General features: G+C 40.5%; 2 protein-coding genes across 10 annotated transcripts in view; one reads left to right on the plus strand and one right to left on the minus strand.

Moving 5' to 3' along the window:
* LOC108439449 (centrosome and spindle pole-associated protein 1) overlaps positions 1-2,736 on the plus strand; it is a 31,040-nt gene extending 28,304 nt beyond the window's left edge. For all 7 annotated transcript variants that reach the window (XM_017717898.2, XM_017717885.2, XM_017717906.2 and 4 more), the window contains 3 exons: positions 358-464; positions 582-720; positions 1,223-2,736. In XM_017717898.2, coding sequence (XP_017573387.2) covers positions 358-464; positions 582-720; positions 1,223-1,434 — 458 coding nt within the window. In that variant the 3' untranslated portion in view covers positions 1,435-2,736. The remainder of the gene's footprint in view (positions 1-357; positions 465-581; positions 721-1,222) is intronic.
* A 69-nt stretch (positions 2,737-2,805) lies between these two features.
* arfgef1 (ADP-ribosylation factor guanine nucleotide-exchange factor 1 (brefeldin A-inhibited)) overlaps positions 2,806-18,513 on the minus strand; it is a 93,048-nt gene continuing 77,340 nt past the window's right edge. For all 3 annotated transcript variants that reach the window (XM_017717864.2, XM_017717872.2, XM_017717854.2), the window contains 10 exons: positions 18,078-18,207; positions 17,542-17,677; positions 16,655-16,793; positions 16,489-16,558; positions 15,735-15,855; positions 15,299-15,438; positions 14,514-14,682; positions 13,542-13,680; positions 6,442-6,559; positions 2,806-4,231 (listed from right to left, as the gene is read on the minus strand). In XM_017717864.2, coding sequence (XP_017573353.1) covers positions 4,037-4,231; positions 6,442-6,559; positions 13,542-13,680; positions 14,514-14,682; positions 15,299-15,438; positions 15,735-15,855; positions 16,489-16,558; positions 16,655-16,793; positions 17,542-17,677; positions 18,078-18,207 — 1,357 coding nt within the window. In that variant the 3' untranslated portion in view covers positions 2,806-4,036. The remainder of the gene's footprint in view (positions 4,232-6,441; positions 6,560-13,541; positions 13,681-14,513; positions 14,683-15,298; positions 15,439-15,734; positions 15,856-16,488; positions 16,559-16,654; positions 16,794-17,541; positions 17,678-18,077; positions 18,208-18,513) is intronic.

Below are 18,513 nucleotides of genomic sequence, written 5' to 3' on the forward strand. Positions count from 1 at the left end.
CGGGTAAATGGAGATGACGTCTACTCTGGTCAGAGTACAAGTAAAAGGGAGATGAACAATGTAGTGTCCAAAATGACTAAAACAGCCTAATTTTATGTGTAAATATATATATATGTATAGATAGATAGATAGATAGATAGATAGATAGATAGATAGCATAAACGTTCTATGACAGCATGATTGTGGGGTGTGAACACTCTAGGACAGCATGAATTGGGTGTGAACATTCTAGGACAGTGTGATGGGAGGGGGTGAATACGGGGCAAGAACATAAGGTCAGAGTGCAATTAATCTACTTCAAGGGTGCAGAAGTGTTTGTACCGGAGTGTGTACATGTCAGTTTCTCTCTCTGTACAGATCCTAATGGTTATTCATTCCCAGCAACACCTCAGCCAGAGCGGAGGGCTGGCCAGAGCTCTGCTAGAGAGAGGAGACGGCAAGCAAGAAGGACAGACTTTGATGATGAAAGTATTTTTCATTTAATGAAGAATTATCACAGAGTCTGTGTCTGACTGAAGGCGAAAAGCAGTGTGATATTGGAGCTGCAGTGTTCATAACCACCGTGCTGTGGTTGCGTGCAGGGCATGGAGACCCCCAGCAGAGAGAGGAACGGCCAGTCTCTCGGCTCAGCGAGCAGCTTTCAACTAGACAGACTCAGAGAGCACAACCAGCGAAGGATGAGAGCACTAGACAACATGAGCGCGCAGGGCTGGAGATCAGGTGAGAAAAGTGCCCCATCCAGTGCGTTTTGACACAGCTTCTTGTAATTTGACTGCTTTGTTGTATTGTTTCTCTTAATATCACACCAAAGAGAACCTTGATCAGTATTGTAATTTAACTATGTATTTAGCTTTTGTGTATTTTAAACTGTACTGTAAAAAAAAAAAAAATCTGAAGCACTCAGGAAATGCATCAGCGTTAAGTTTCTGTTAATACCATTAAAACTCAGTATTGTGGGTTACCAACGCATCACTACCGGTGTGTGTGTGTGTGTGTGTGTGTATATATATATATATATATATATATATATATATATATATGTTAGTTTCAAATTATATTCATTTTGTAAGCATCTGTCCATGCATTTGTATGGATAGATGAATTCATACTGAAATACCATGACTAAACCTGAGGCTTGAGGGAGGTTTTGCTTAAGATTAGTTGCTTAAAAAGATGGGTGGCACCACGGCGCTGATCAGTCGCTAAAGCTTTATTTCTGCAGGAGAAATATCTGCTGATGAAGAGGACGACCTTTGGCAACAGAGTCCGTCACCGGCCCCTGCTAGGCGCGTTTCTACGACAACAGTTGCTACGGAGCCCTGGCTGCGCCCCGGCACCACTGAGACGCTGAAGAGGTTTATGGCGGGTCGCAGGCCATCCAGCCGCGGACCGCTGACTCGTGAGTGGGAGGGGCCGTCCACCTATCACGGTTAAGCTCAGGGTCTTCACGGAAACACTAGAGTGCACTTTCTCCATACTGAATCCCCTTTTCCTTACCAAAGAAGTCTGTTTATTTGTCTAATTTGCTCCGCCCACAAATGTCTTTCATAGCAACTGTTGCTAGGCTGGATGAACTGCAGAATATTGGGAAAATCCTGTTCAACCTAATGAGAAATTTGCAGCACATAAGTTTTAATCAACATTATTCACATGACTGTTGTGATGTTTGAATCACTACACTGTCACCACAGCCTCGTCACCAGTTTAAAACACTACACTACCAAGCTAGACTGTGGTGTTCTAGCTAATTAAAACTAGGTAGGGGAATTCCTAAAATTTCTATAATAAAAAATAAATAAATAAATAAAATTTCTGCATAATTCAGTCATTCAGAGTGGTATGTAATGTTTTCAGGGTTTTAATATGTAATGCTGGTGCTGGTAATGGTAAAAGAATAGCAAGTCTGGGCACTGTAGTGCCTCTCTTTCACCTCTCTGCCATGAATGAATAAAAAAAAAATGATCCTTCTCAAAAGTAACATAAAACTGTCTCAGATATCAGGCAGTGAATTGATACTTATTTCATGTAATAACTTGGTGCGAGAGCTTTTAGAGGCGTTAAACTCTTCAGACGTCTGGTTCCCATCACCACTGTGAACGGTTCTCTTAGAGCATTTCACATCAAATCACTCACCACTCTGAATGTCACTGTCTACATCTTAAGGATTATGTTTAGAAAAAATGGAATTCTCCTTCAATAACAATAACTCTAAACTGATGTGAATTTTTTTTTACTGTTTTTTAATAGCTTGTCCAAACTAGCAGCAGGTGGTTTTAAAAGAATACGTTTGTGGGTGAAGCATAGATGACCAATTCGATGTTTGAGGCCTGCTTGGTTTCTTTTTTTTTATCCCCCAATTGCCTTTTTCTGTTGAATTACCTGGAGAATGAGAAGTGGTCCTTTTTATGTAGACTATGAATTGTAATGCATTGAGACACTTGCACAATCTACAAAAGGTCAGATGGATCCTAGATTAAAGCCATAAAGCAGCAGCAACTACAGAAGCGCAAAGCAGCGTCAGCCAGTATGTCTCACCCTCTTGCCAGCCAGCAGAGCCTGGGAGGAATTACTACAGAGGTCCCATCTGCTGCACCCTGCTGCGTGTTTGCTTGTATGAAATGCCTTTTCCCCCCTTGGTCAGAATGTGTTTACTGAATGTATAACGGGATTGTAATTGTCTGTAACAAAAAGCTTATTTAACTTTGCAGAAAAATTAATAAATTATATTTTATCTTTTGTAGCCATCCACTTTCACTGTTGAGCGCAGTTCATTTTGAATAAGGCACAAGTCTTTCCACAAATAAACCAAGTTCAAAAACTTTATTGACCTATGACCTGATTAGGATGTGTAGGATGATAACCAGTATTGTACAGAGTTGTACAGATCATTTATTCCACATAGAAAACTTTACAGTGCTGTACCATTATACACGTCTTCACCATAACCAGGAATGCTTCAGATCCTTACACCAACAGTTTAAAGCGCAACTAACGTTATTCGTTATGTTCTATACAATACAGCCCATCCCCGAACCAAAGAAGATTTAAATATATTAGCTTTTTAAATTTGTACACATACAGTGAAGCTTACTTCAGAGGGATATATAGACCAGTGATTCAGATGCAGCTCACATTAGGTTGCAATTTTTCTTTTTTCAAGTTCCAGTTTTTTTCTTAAGTATCCCGGTTGTCGCCGTCATGTGTTTACTTAAAAAAAGCATCAGTACATATAAAATGGAATAATTTAACTATATATAATAGAATATATATAGTTGATATCAATTAGAAATCTCAGACAATCTGGGAGAGATGGCATAGTTAAATAAATTATCACAAAAGTAAAAATCTCCAGTGCATTTGAAAAGGAAAACAAGTGCAGCAAATTCAGAGAAAACCAAAAAAAATTCAGAAATAAAGTCTAGTGTTATGAGATTATATTACAAAGCTGCTTTTTTCTGTACATCTAATTTAATCCAAGGAGCTATTCATGCTAATGTTAGCCATTAGCGGTGCAAAAGACAAAAACAAAACAAAAAAAGGGCATTAGAATCATTGAGTAATGGACATTACTCTTCGTTTTTAACTACTGATCATTTGCTTGATGCTGAAACCTTTTTTCATTCAGACAGTTTTAAGATAATGTCAAGACAAAGCAAGAAACACACCGTTTTGAAATATCTGAACCTTCTGAGAAGGTTCTCAGAGGTTGAGTAATTAAATAGCTGTTATAATCACCAGTATGATCCTGTAGATGGTTTCTGAGTCTATTGTACAAAGCCCTGGTCATTTTCTTTTGTCCAGTAATGGGTTGCAGTTTCTGTCCCAGGATCATCTCGAATTGTCCAGTGTAGACCCTGGCAGAGGTGATGGGATGCTACCAGTACCTTTAACACGTTCTTCCAGCTCACTGATAAAGTCCATTCATTTCCTGGGCTTCCCTATGGCCCTTCTTTTGGAGAGATTAGAATCCTAAACCAGTTGGACGGCAGATAAAATGAGGGATCTTCCGATTAATTCAGCTCAGTGAGGGACGTCTTTAGGCCTCCTGTGGGGTTTGAGGGCTGGAGGGCTCTGAGCTCAGCTCCTGCTCTGGCTCCAGAGTCTGAGCGATGTGGAACACCATCCCGATCCGAAGGAAAAACTTCCTCAGCACTGCTCTCAGCTCGGGAATCAGGTCAAACTGCATGATCTCGCACAGCAGTGGGTAGTAGCGGGTGGCGTGTGCCTTGAACTGATGACAAAGAATTACGTAAACATAAATACACATTTACAGTAGTCTTTCTTAATAGGGTCGCTGTTGTAAGATAACTCAAATTCATGCAGATGGATATAGCATCTGTTAAAGGGCCATGTGAAAAAAAATACATTAACACTTTTGTTTTTAATAAGAATTTAATGTAGTATTTGAATTGTTTTAAATTTCTCACCAAAACATCAACTCTTACCAAAACTTTTTAAACAAAACTTGCACTCTCAAGTGCACACAGTCCGTATATGTAACCTAGGCTGCAAAAACAGCCCGAGTTAATTGTTTTTGTGACATCATAAAAACAATATACATATATCTGCCAACTTAGCCTACATTCTTTAGAAGAAGGGGTTAAAAGGGGCTCTAACTGAGCTCCAGCAACTGTAGTTCATTTTAATACAAAAATCCAATTAAAACCTTCATTAAACCCAATTAAAACAAACAGTTCTGCGATGAACAACCTCCAAAAGGCCATCTGTTTTTTGCCGCTGCATGCATTTTGGCATGTTAGGTGGCTCAACCTCATGTTATTTTATAGATTTTCACAAACATGTAGGACAAAATAGAAAGAATAAAGAATTTATGAAGAATTACAGGTACTGTGACAGATGTAAGCCTGTCAAGTTCTACAATAATGCAATACAGGAAAAAAATTAAGTAAAAAACATCCGCTGCTTTTATTCTTTAGTTTTATTCTATATTTTTTTATTATTTCTATATTTATTATGCTCTTCATTTTATTATTTACTCTATTTGTTAGTATGTTTCTTAAAGGGAACTACAGCTAAGCGTGTCTTACTTCGTCAATGAAGCCAATTCTGAGTCTGAATTCAAATATTGATAATCACCGAATGCAGCAGATTAAAATTATTCCATCCCATCAAGTGTAAATGCATCTGTATGTCTACTGATTCTGTGGCTGTGCAGGTAGGAGGCTGTCTAAAATGAATCAAAGTTAAGTAAATCCACTGTTTTCTCTGCTCATCCAGAAGGGGGAGAAGGGAAGAAAATGCCAATCTGAAGAGATTTTAGCTGGTTTTCTCCCTGGAAGACCACAAAACTGCAGGTACTCACTACTTCCGGTTTTCATGATTTGTTGTAACTCAATTTGTTCTGATGAGTGTCTGATTACACCCTCTTGTCTCTCCTCTTGACTCAGTAATTCATTATGAGCGCAACTGAAGCGGATTAGATATGACATCTGCTTAATCATTCTTATGAGTTTGCCTGCTGTAAGTGCAGAGGAGGAAGGGTTACAGACAACTTAACCCTCACACAGATTAAACCAACCCAGACTCCGTATGAAATGAGGTCGGCACAATGTTTGTTGTACCAGGTGGTTTTTGGGCCTGAACATGATTTTTTTTTCTTCTTCTTCTTCTCCTCCTCAACCCATTCAGAAACAAATACAGGTATCATGGGCAGGTTTCATTTCCTATGAGTACATTTCAAATACACATCATTCCAAAACAGTAAACTATATTTAAAATGCCATTTTTAATGGAAATTACAAATATATTTCATAAATACACTTTACATAAATTTATTTCTCAGATGGGAAAAATGCCAATCAAGAGTCCATGTTACATTCTTTCTTTTTATCTCTTCTAAGGTTTAGGCATTTATGATGTTTGGGTTTTATGTACCAAAAACAGTTTATTTTAATATGATCATTTTCCATAATCTCTTCTAATTAAAGTGTTTCTTTAAACTATATCTTTAAGACTGGGGTGTGTGTGTGTGTGTGTGTGTGTGTGCGCCATATTAAAAAAAACTGTCCGGAAACATTCTTTGTAACTTAAGTGTGAGTGGGCGGGGCTGAACTGCTGAAGACTGAAAAGGCAGATGTATGAATGTGTTTGTTTTCATGATAAAACAGTGAATTCACAACTGGTTCGTTTCCATAAATGGCCTGCATGCACAACATTCTGCTTCACTTTTTGCCGCCTGCCACAACAGAAGCATGTATAAAATAGTTTAGATTTCGTGGGCCATGACGATGGTCTGGCAGGCTAATCGTGAATGGTGGCATCACCCTCTAATTCTGTTTACGCTTGCTTTAATCTTCCTCTTTTACTATTTCTGTCAAAAGATTCTCTGCTACACAGCTTGAAGTGTTTAATTGTATTATTTTGTTTGGGAACAAAAAAAAAATGGTTAAAAATCATCATCAATCACGAGTGTGTTCTCACCCTGTCATCGCTGATCTTCAGCACTTTGGTGAGGAAGAGGAGCAGCAGGTTGGTCCAGGCCTCGCGGTGACTCTCTGACGTCAGGGTGAGGAAATAGGCCACAGCATCACTGCATACACTGCAACAAAGCAGAAAACACCACAGCACTCACTTAGTCTAAATATACACTATATTTCCAAAAGTATTCACTCACCCATCCAAATAATTGAATTTAGGTGTTTCAATCACTTCCGTGGCCACACGTGTATAAAACCAAGCACGTAGGCCTGCAGACTGCTTCTACACACATTAGTGAAAGAATGGGTCTCAGGAACTCAGTGAATTCCAGGATGCCACCTGTGCAACAAGTCCAGTCGTGAAGTTTCCTCACTACTAAATATTCCACAGTCAACTATCAGTGGTGTTATAACAAAGTGGAAGCAATTAGAAACGACAGCAACTCAGGCATGAAGTGGGCTGCCACGTAAAATGACAGAGTGAGGTCAATGGGTGCTGAGGCACATAGTGCGCAGAGGTCGCCAACTTTCTGCAGAGTCGTTTGCTACAGACCTCCAAACTTCATGTGGTCTTCAGATTAGCTCAAGAACAGCGTAGAGAGCTTCTTGGAATGGGTTTCCATGGCCGAGCAGCTGCATCCAAGCCTTACATCACCAAGCGCAATGCAAAGCATCGAATGCAGTGGTGTAAAGCGCCGCCACTGGACTGTCTGACTGCATTGTGCCAAGTGTAAAGTGTGTCGGGGGGGCGATTATAGTGTGAGGTGGTATTTCAGGAGTTGGGCTCGGCCCCTTAGTTCCAGTGAAAGGAACTCTTAATGCTTTAGCACCAAGAGATTTTGGACAATTTCAGGCTCCCAACTTTGTGGGAACAGTTTGGGGATGGCCCCTTCCTGTTCCAACATGACTGCACACCAGTACACAAATCAAGGTCCATAAAGACATGGATGAGTGAGTTTGGTGTGTAAGAACTTGACTGGCCTGCAGAGAGTCCTACCTTAACCCGATAGAACACCTTTAGGATGAATTAGAGCGGAGACTGTGAGCCAGGCCTTCTCGTCCAACATCAGTGTCTGACCTCACTAATTCGCTTCTGGAAGAATGGTCAAAAATTCCCATAAACACATTCCTAACCCTTGTGGAAAGCCTTCCCAGAAGAGTTGAAGCTGTTATAGCTACAAAGGGTGGGCCGACATTATATTAAACCCTATGGATTAAGAATGGGATCTCACCCAATTTCATATCCATGTGAAGGCAGAAGAATACTTCTGGCAATATAGTGTATATGATTATAGTATATAGTTGTAAAAAAAATTCTTAGATGTATCGCGATGCGGATGCACACACACACAACAGAAATGGTTTTGGACCACTGGTGAAAATGCTTCTGATTTTCATTGTTTTCAAAAAACAATTTTATTAAAAATTCTTTTAGCTTCAATGTTTTAAACCTCCACCAAGGTTTAGAAGAAAAAAAAAATTTCAAAGTGGTCTCTTTTGGACTTTTGGATAAACACATGAGGTGAGAACATTCTCTGCAGAGATAACACTTTGCTTTGTCTATCCCATCCAATTTTAATTCAGTTCAAATAAAATCCAAAAGAAAATAAAAGTAGCAAAGTGAAATCAGAACGAGAAATTCTGCTGCAGACAGAAGTGGCACCCAAAAAAGTGCCTAAACATATTTAGTGCACACCAAACAAGTTAAAGTGTCACATTTGTCCTTTCTGCACTGTAATCCCCATCTGCCCTTGTGCCTCCTACTCTCTCCAATCTCCATAACCTAATCACCTGCCAAATCTCCTTTAGCCTGTTTCAGTGAGCCTCAGTAATCAAGCCCACACATCCGAGAGCTCTGCACACAGGCACAGTGCTCCAGAATGGACGAGTGAACCCGAGTGGCCGCCTCTCGGCTCTGTTGAAGGCTACCCAGCAGACAGGCCGTGAATTAGCTCGCTCTGCTTGCCAAGTCTGCACTGTATTGCACTGTTAGCCAGGCCAGCCTCAGTTTGGCTGCATCTCAGCCATGAAGCACAAGGACATTTAGGCACTGCCCCAAGTTGCAGTCCTCATTTGAGTGTACCCGCAAGACCTGCAAGACTGCAGGGTCTTCCATTTGTCATTTTGGGGCTGAAAGGGGCACTCTGTTGGGCAGTCGTGGGCTGGAAGTTAGGGAACTGGCCCTGTGACTGGAAGGTTGCCGGTTTGATCCCCAGTGCCGATAGTCCATGACTGAGGTGTCCTTGAGCAAGACACCTACCCCCCAATTGTTCCCCGGGCACCGTGGATAGGGCTGCCCACCGCTCCAAGCAAGTGTGCTCACTGCCCCCTAGTATGTGTGTATTCACTAGTATGTGGTGTTTCACTTCAAGGATGGGTTAAATGCAGAGCTGGAATTTCCCTGTTTGTGGGATTAAAAAAGTATCAAAAAATAAAAAAAGACCTTTATGCACCCTTAGTGCACCCTTTGGCAGAACCCACATCGATACCTGTCCACATGTGCAATCTTGTGCTCTCTAATGAGCATCCAACTTTTACAAACATATTTTGAAAAATCAGTGCAATTCCTCTTTAAGTAAGGCCACAAATCCCAAGTGTGGATTGAAAATGAATACATCTGATCCCCCTTGCACATCATCATCTTCACTGAAGATCAGGTTAGAGGCGAGCTGAGGAAACTCCACACAAGGAAGGCTGGTCTGGACAAAGTGTGTCCTAGACTACCTAAGTCATGTGCTGCTGAGCTGGGGGCACCCCTACAGCACATCTTCCACCTGAGTCTGTGCTCAGGGAGGGTTCCCACACTCTGGATGACATTATGCCCCATTCCAGTACCCAAGACGGGGCAACCCTGTGAACTCAATGACTTCAGGCCTGTTGCTCTAATATTCCATGTCATGAAGATACTCGAGTGACGACTTCTACACCTTCTCAGACCCCAGGTTTGACACGCAACGAACCCCCTGCAGTTTGCCTACAGGGAGAAAGTGGGAGTAAGAGGATGCCATGCTATACTTTCTCGATCTGGCCCACTCTTCTCTGGACAAGGGTGGTTGCGTTGTAAGAGCATGTTCTTTGATTTTTCCAGTGCCTTCAATACCATTCAGCCCCTAAAACTGAAAGATAAGCTGGTAAGGATGCAAGTCTGCACCTGGTCTCCTAAATTACTGACTACCTCACTGGCAGACCTGGCAGTATGTCAGGCAGAAAGACTGTACATCAGAGACTGCACAGCACAGGAGCACCACAAGAGACTGTACTTTCCCCCTTTCTCTTCACATTGTACACCTCAGACTTTCGGTACAACTCTGAGATGCACCACATGCAGATGTTTTCGGATGATACTGTCATTGTGGCTTGTTTAAGGGGAGGGCAGGAGGAGGAGTACAAGATCCTGGTGGTGGACTTTCGCAGGGATAGGCCACCCAAACAGCCAATCTCTATTGAGGGGGTTGAAATGGAGAGGGTAATGACCTACAGGTATCTCGGACTGCAACTGGATGATAGATTGGGCCGGTCAGCCAACATCCCGTACAGGAATCTATTTCCTGAGGAGGCTGAGGCCCTTTAACATCTGTAGTAAATGAGCAAAATCTTGGTTCCAGTTCAACAAAATTGAGGTTATGGAGTGGCCAGCCCAATGCCCAGACCTTAATCCGATAGAACACTTGTGGGGTGACATCAAAAATGCCATTTTTGAGGCAAAACCAAGAAATGCAAATGAACTGTGGGATATAGTCAAAGCATCCTGGGCTGGAATACCAGTTGACAGGTGCCAGAAGTTGATTGACTCTATGAAACATGGATGTGAAGCAGTTCTAAAAAACTGTGGTTGTACAACTAAATATTAGGTTAGTGATTCACAGGAATGAGGAAAAAAGTACATATTTTAAGTTTGTAAAGACAAATGCAGACACTGCTATTTTTTTAACTGCCCAATGTTCGTTTTTTGTTATTTTCTGTAAAGTAGTTAAAAATGATATAATTTTCTCTTCATGTTTTGACTTAGCAAACTGTGTGCAACGTTCCCAATGCATGTAAATAAAAACTATTATCAAGATTTTTTGCTTAACTCATGTTTTTGAACACACTGCTATTATTTTGAACACTACTGTATCTCTATCTCTCTCTCTATCTAAAAGTGGTCAGCTTCCCAAATTTGAGATACAGGCTAGAATCAACCCAGTCTAAATTTCTGGCCTTCCTGAAACTTGCCACATTACGGGCTTAAGGTGTGCACTACTGAGGAAGTCCACAAGGCCATAGGGCTGCTCTGCCTAATTTCTCATCTACACTCATCTACTCAAGTCCACAAGGTGGGGGATCATTTGTGATCTTCCAGAAAGGCTGCCTGGGATGTAGATTTTAGCAGATGTTGCCTGTGAAACGACTAAATTCATAGAGAAAAGGATGTGAAGACATGTACTACAAGGTCTTTCAACGATACACAATATTAAAATATTAAAATATATTTTATAATTCCATTCTAAGTGAGTAAGTTAGTGCTTTTAATTTGCTCATAGCCCTGTGTCCTCTGTCGCATGACAGTTATTGTTTTGCCTAGCCAACTGCCTTTGCTTGTAATCTATACTGTACCCACATAAATAAGCAAACGGACTCACAATCAATATTCTTGCCTGGCATGATTCATGCACAGCCTACACACTACATTGTGCTGTTTTGCAAGTCTGACCCAAAAGCATGTTTGTAAACCTAGCAAGCGTACGTCATCAAGGCGCTGATTTGTAGAAGGGATCAGTATACCATTTGGGACAGACCCCAATATTCAATGGAGGGAGCATCTCCACTCATAGCAGCATACTGCAATATACAATTGTGATATGCCTCATAATTTGTTAAAATGTTGGGGAATAAAGCATCAACCTGCAATTTTTTTTCACCAAAATTATTTATGTTGGATCATAGTTCCAATATTGCAGTAACAGGTAAAAGTAATATATTGTGCACTAACCACCACAGTCCTGGAGTGCTTCACACAGAGATTGTATTTGCTAAAAATGGTCTTTATGTTCAGCAAAATCTTGCCTATGCAATACACCATTTACTGACAGCAGAAGATAAAAGGAAGCTGAGTAAACCCTCCTGATCCGTTTAATAAAGTAGGAAGCTGTTCATATGCTCTTGTCCCTCATTAAAGCGTAACAGAGTAGAGGAACTCACTTAGCCTTTACATGCCCTGTCCTTTTCACTTTGAGTTCGGTCAGACTCTGGTAACATTTGGAGGATGAGTGCTGATACTGACGTCACGTTACTAACCTTTAAATGTTTCCAAGAAGCATTACAGCTAGGACTGCATGTGGCTCAATCAGATTGAGATCTGGGGAATTTGGAGGTCAGGACAACAACCCAAACTCTTCATCATGTTCCTCAAACCATTTCTGAATAATGTGTGCAGTGTGGCAGCTAAAGGATGCCACTGTCATCTGACAATAGCACTGCCATGAAGGGGTGTACATGGTCTGCAACATTGTGCTGGTTGGTGACGCATATTAAACTCATGTCCACATATAGGCCTGGATCCAGGCTTTCCCAGCAGATTATTGTCCAGAGCATCACATTCCCTCCACCCTATCGCCGGTTTGTCTGACCTACCACTGCTGCTAGGTACTCACCACTGCTAACCGTGAACACTCCACAAACCTATATTCATTATGGTAATTTTAACAAAAAATTAATGACTTTTCTGTTCTCAAAGAAAGCGTGTCATGATAAAGGTCGTCCTCATAAGCTGCTAGTACAGCGTTAGCAAGATAAGGCTAGCTTTTTCAAGTATACATTAAATGTGGAGAAAGCCACTTTCTATCAGAAAGGCCTGAAGGCAAACCTCTACTTGCATATTAATAGATCATCGCATACTGAATTAAAGGCAAAGGTGTAGAGTTATATTGAAGCAACATTTAAGAAATTTGGGGATTTTTTTTTTCTTGGAAAAAAAAATATCATTTTGATGAACTGAGAATTGTTTGAGGGGTTTCATTGATGCCTGGAGAGGGTCTTTATCTTTAATAAGTCATTCTAAACTTTTGAAAAGCAATGAAAATCAAATCAAATATTGAGCTCAGAACTGAAAATCATACTATATCGCATGGAACCCCTAATGGCCTGTATTACTTTTGACCTAAATGATTTATGCTTAAGTGATCATGTAAAATCCTTAATTCACGCTGTGACTTGTGACTAGTCAAGATATTTTGGGCACATAATAAAATCATTTCGTGATTGGTGAGAAAGCTTATTTGCATATTACATAAAATGTAATATTAGTATTGTGCAGGCCAGAACTGTGATACTGACTAAAAAATATATCATGCAACCTGAATTACACCCTCAATTCACAACTGGTCAAAGAAACCCTTAAGCTTTCAGGAATTTTAATAAAACACTGAAAATTCCACAATCCAGTAAAAGCCAACAGCAATAAAAGCAAAAGCCCCTGTAATATGCAGTGGGGTCCACTATACTGCAGTGGAGTCAAACTATACTGAACAAAAATATAAACGCAACAATTGTTTTCACTCCCATTTTTCATGAGCTGAACTCAAAGATCTAAGACTTTTTCTATGTACACAAAAGACCTTTTTCTTTCAAATATTGTTCAAAATGTGTTTAAATGTGTCTAAAATGTGTTAGTGAGCACTTCTCCTTTGCTGAGATAATCCATCCACCTCACAGGTGTGGCATATCAAGATGCTAATTAGACAGCATGATTATTGCCCAGGTGTGCCTTAGGCTGGTCACAATAAAAGGCCACTCTAAAATGTGCAGTGTTACCAGTCAGTACCTGTTGTGACCACCATTTGACTCACAAAGTGCAACACATCTTCAAAAACAAATGTGTTGCGTTTATAGTTTTTGTCCAGTATACAAGAAAGTCTAGCTGCATCTTCTCAGCTGAAAACCTTCTATTAAACATTCTCTAATCAAAAGCTCCACTTGAGCAACAGAAGATTTGCACATTATATGATGGAAGCATCAGCAGCTCTATAATAAGAGGAAAGCCGTTGCAGAGGGAGTGTGAGAGAACACACCGGGTGATTCTGGCACAGCGCTAGCATGTATTTGTGTGAGACAGTGACGTCTTACTTGAGCAGGCGTCTTTGCACCTCCTCCCAGGCGTCCTGCCTGCTGGGGTCCGTGTACATACGGAAGAGAATCCGCAGCCCACAGGCCAGGCTGCTGGTTTCCTGTTTCAGCAGATTGGGCTTTGACTTCCCTTTGAAACCTGAAGCACAAAGAGAGACACAGATACCATATGAGTGGAACAGCAGAGGATCCCAACACTGATGAGACACTTACAAAGACTTTCCATTACACAACACAACGCTCTACCAGATACCAGCTCTGAACTTTTAGAAATTCTGATCACTCGTAAAGGTGTTCTTAATGATGTCCAATAGAAACCAGTAATCTGAAGCATTTAATCCCTCAAAGCTCTCACAGAAAGTTATGACATTAAATAAACTACCTGATGCCTGAGGCATTATATCACGATAGTTTTGAAAATGTTTGCCCCAAAACATTTTTTAAGTTAACGTGACAGAGGTGTTGTGTGGCAAAATAGTTCCTAAAGAAAAAGAAAAGATTCACTAATATCATTATCAACACTGAGTTTCAATTTGTATTCATTGTAAAAATATTGCACAGACTATTGTTTATGCTGTTTACTTCATGGTCTTACTGAAGGTTGGTTTCCCACATGTGGATTAAGCCTAGCTTTGGACAAAATCAAAGTGCCAATGGTGACTTACTAAACTTAATCTGGGTCTGGGAAACTGGCCCTGGGAGTTGTGATATTTGGCACAAAGCCAGAAAACCAGCTCTAGCATCAAATTAAAGGGTGTCAGACTCTAGTCCTGGACAGCCACAGCTCTGCAGTGTTCAGTATTTTTTACTTAACACAACTAACGCAACCAATCAGCTAAACTGTACGGCTTTTATCAATTGAATTCAGAGTTTAAATACAAGACCAATATTAATTTCTACACGGCTGTGGCTCTCCTGGAAGACCTTGCCTAAATCTACATGAGTGTAATTAGACTGAGAATGAATCCTGACCAGCCTTCCACAGGGCAGTTCTCTGCTCATTATTGGAGTTGAAGGCCTTTGCGAAGCGATGGGACTCCAGCAGGCAGTCCAGCAGTTTGAACAGCTGCTCAGAGGTCAGGTAGCGGTACATTCCCTGGTCCTGAGTCTCCACGTGCACATCAGCATCCAGAGCATCTCTCTGCATGATACATATGATACACATTTTAATAGATAAAAGCGTAGACAACATTCAAGCTTCAATTCAAGCTTTACTAAGCAAGGTACTTTTCAGGCATACATATTGACACTGCATTCATTTTGTAGGGCTGAACAATTTGGAGAAAATGTCTAATCGCAATTTATCGGATCAATACAAATTGTGATTAAATGTTCTATAAACTGAGGTCTAGGCCCGTTTTTTTTTACAAAAAAAACTGACTATGCCTCTGTAACAATGCACGTAGATACTGACAATTTCAGTGTCAGAAACCACAAAAGCTTTTTATTTTTTAGCTTTTATTATTCAGCTACATTAAGCTCAAACTTCAAATGCCACATGTGCTCCTCAGAGGTACAGCGGTCTAAACACTGGCCAAATCACCAGGAGATAATGTCTCGATGGAAGTACTTGCTAGCCTTCAGCCTCCTGGCTTGGCAGCACTGTGTGATATGGGGAGACCTAGTAAGTGGGTGGAAACTTATTCTAAAAACAGATCTTGGATGTTTGTCTACAATTAGGATAAGGGGAAGATGTGGGGAAGCACAGATTAGATTTTTTTTTGCTGAACTACTCTTTTAAATATGCTATTGAGTACCTGTGCGGCTGCAAAATTTTCAGCATCCTCTTTCTTGCTAGTGGCAGGGAAGAAGACGATGTTGTCGATGGTCTGAATGAGCTCCAGCTGCACCACACACTTTATGAGCAATGCTGCAAACAGCCGCTGCTCCTGGGCTTCTGCAGAACATACACACACACACACACTCAGTAACCCCTCACAATGACTCAGCCAGTGACACCCACTCTGCTTCAGCGTCGTGTGACCACAAACTGATGTGGAATCTATGTCTTAAACTGTCATGCAAAAATGTTATGAGTACATCCTCCAACAAACAAATAGCCAAACTGAGCTAGGATTAAAAATTAACGCTGAAGTCTGGCTGCTCGCCAAGTGTCTGCCGGCAGAGCTGAGCTGTGAACAAACATAGAAGTCTGTGGCTTGTATCAGTTCCAGTAGCGAACACTGAACTTGCCTGAAGCCACACTGAACTGACTGTGTCTCCGGTTCTCTGCCAGTGCCTTCTCCATACTGCTGATGGACTGCTGATCTTCGGCTCGAGACTGGATGTCCACAGACTTCTGGGATATGGAGTCCTGCATGCACCAGACACATGAGGGAAAAAAAATATTAAAAACATATTCATTATCATATGCATGACGCAAAACATTACTGACACATATAACTAGTGCACACACACGCACACACACCATCTAAACTGCTCATCATTCTGGGTCAGGGTGGGGTGCTGGAGCATACCCCAGCTGTCATGTAACTAGCAACAAAGGGCAAAAATACCCCCATGTTCAAGGACATGCTTAGCTGAAAACCAGAAAGTTGACAAATAAAAAGGTTCACATAAAATACACTGCCTAAATAGATACAGTATGTATGCTACAGTATGCACCATGGAACAACTGGTCTTAGATTTTGACTTCATTGTAGGTCCATGTATTCTTTTTTTTATTATTTCGGTCAAACGTTTCAGCTGTTTTTCTACAACTACTAACACTACTACTACTACTAATAATAAAAATCTATATCTAATCTAGAATTTAAAAAGTAAAAATGAAAACGTTTGTTTTCTTCTTAATATTATGTTTTGCACATTTGATGGAAAAAGTAGTATATTAAAATGGAGATATGGTAATGCTCTTCTAAAAGTATCCCAGCGGAAAAAAAAACAACAGTTCTGCTTTAGCTAAAAACAAAGACAGTCGTCCACATACCAGCTGTCTGTCCGAGTCCAGCTGTGTCATGTGATCTCCGCCCCCACTGGCCGGTCTCCATGTCAACAACCTGAGAAGAGGACAGGATAAATATAATCTAATTCACCTCAAATGACACAGATCTCCCAAACCTACACTCAGATTAAAGGCAGTAAAGGGAACTCACACGTGAGGGATGGTGGTTTTGAAGATGTCCAGCATGCAGTTGCAGGTTTTGTCCCAAGTCTCCGGTGTAAACTTTTCTCCGTTCAGGATTACCACATTCTCTAAGCAGTTGGTGCCTGATCTGGCCAGCTGCTCGTTATCTACAAAAAGAGGTAGTGGTGGAGGGATTAGGAATGAGTACGTTGCGAATATCTGATTTCCCAGTTTTGATTTTAATTAGTTGGAAACGATTTTATGCATCTTGACATCTGAAATTTCAGCACAATCGATTCAATCTCATTATTTTATAAAGTGACATATCTGCTATTTTATCTGCTCTTTTCTGTTAGTAATACGGTTTTATTGTGGTTATTTGATATGGATGAAACGTGATCCAACAAAGCCAAACATTAATTTTTTCAGAGAAAAAATTTGTCACAAATTTATTTACTCAACAGAAAAATACATGAATTAGGAACTTAAGCCACACATATGGCCATCTTTTCATTACTCTGATTAAATGAACCAATAATAAGCGCTAACCCATCAGAGCTGACTAAAAATGGAAGCCTTTTGCATACTTTATACAGTGATAGAAAACACAGTAGCTGGCAAAGTTCAAATTCACCCTGAATCTGATCAAATATTTTTAACTGTTTACAATGGTTATGTGTCTGTGATGTAACTCCTCTGGCACAGATTTAAATGAGCACTTGAAATGTTTTTAGGCCTGGTACCAAACTGGACCGGACTGGACCGGTCGGATTCACAGGGTTGGCTAATCATCAATCAATCAAATCAATCAATCAATCAATCACCCACCCAACCAATTAATGCATGAATGAATGAATGTTGTTCTGGTGAAAAGCACAGTGTGTGTTTTTGTGTGTATGCTGATTGGATTCTCACCTTGCTGCACACACCAGTAGAGCTGAGAGAGGATGTCGTCCAGCAGAACGTCATTGAGAGACTCAAAGTATTGCGTGAAGACATCACAAATGGCGTAAAGCGCATGATTACAGGTGGTGGTCATCCACTCCGCTTTCTGCAAAACAGTACAACAATTAATACTGGCTACTGCTCTAAACTCTAAATATCTAAATGCCAAATGGAACTGACTAATAATACTAATCCTAATAATAGTAATAGTAATAAAAACCCCATATCCATCGCTTGTCTTCTTTGCCATTGTCTATATTTTTACATTGTCTATATTTTCTGATGAACAGATCAATTCTGACAGAAATAAGTGCTTCTTTCTTTCAGTGCAGCAGTTTGTGATCCATGTTATTTAAATAGGCAATAGGCTAATAAAGAGAGCTGAAAATGTGCTAAACAAAAAATCTGACAGAAATATCAGCCACAGGGCAATTTGATTGCCAAGAAATAAAAACTGGACACAAAAATTCATTACTACTATTTACGCATCCCTACTATTTACATACCTCAGTTCGCTGCTCTGGCAGCTTCATGTTGTCAAAAATTCTGAAGACGATGCGGAACAAGTCTTGCCACCAGTGCTTCTCATAAGTGTGACCATAAGTCTTCATCACTTCAAACATTACTGTTAAACCCCTGAGGCACAGAGTCACACACACACACACACACACACACACACACACACACACACACACACACACACACACAGACACTCAGTTCTTAAACAACTCAGCCAACAGTCACTACTGCTGAGGTCGGCTTTAACGCCATTTCAGTGTATTATCAGATTTAACCACAAGCACCACAGCAGGTTGCCTTCTTTTCCCAAGAATTTAAGGTAGACGGTTATCTACTGGGTCTTTAGACACAGTTAATTTGATGTTGCTGGTAGAAGTCATCTTTTATACAGATTTAAGGTCAATATGTTTCATAATCGTGCAG

The sequence above is a fragment of the Pygocentrus nattereri genome, chromosome 24, assembly GCF_015220715.1.
Source record: "Pygocentrus nattereri isolate fPygNat1 chromosome 24, fPygNat1.pri, whole genome shotgun sequence".
NCBI classification, from domain to species: domain Eukaryota; kingdom Metazoa; phylum Chordata; class Actinopteri; order Characiformes; family Serrasalmidae; genus Pygocentrus; species Pygocentrus nattereri.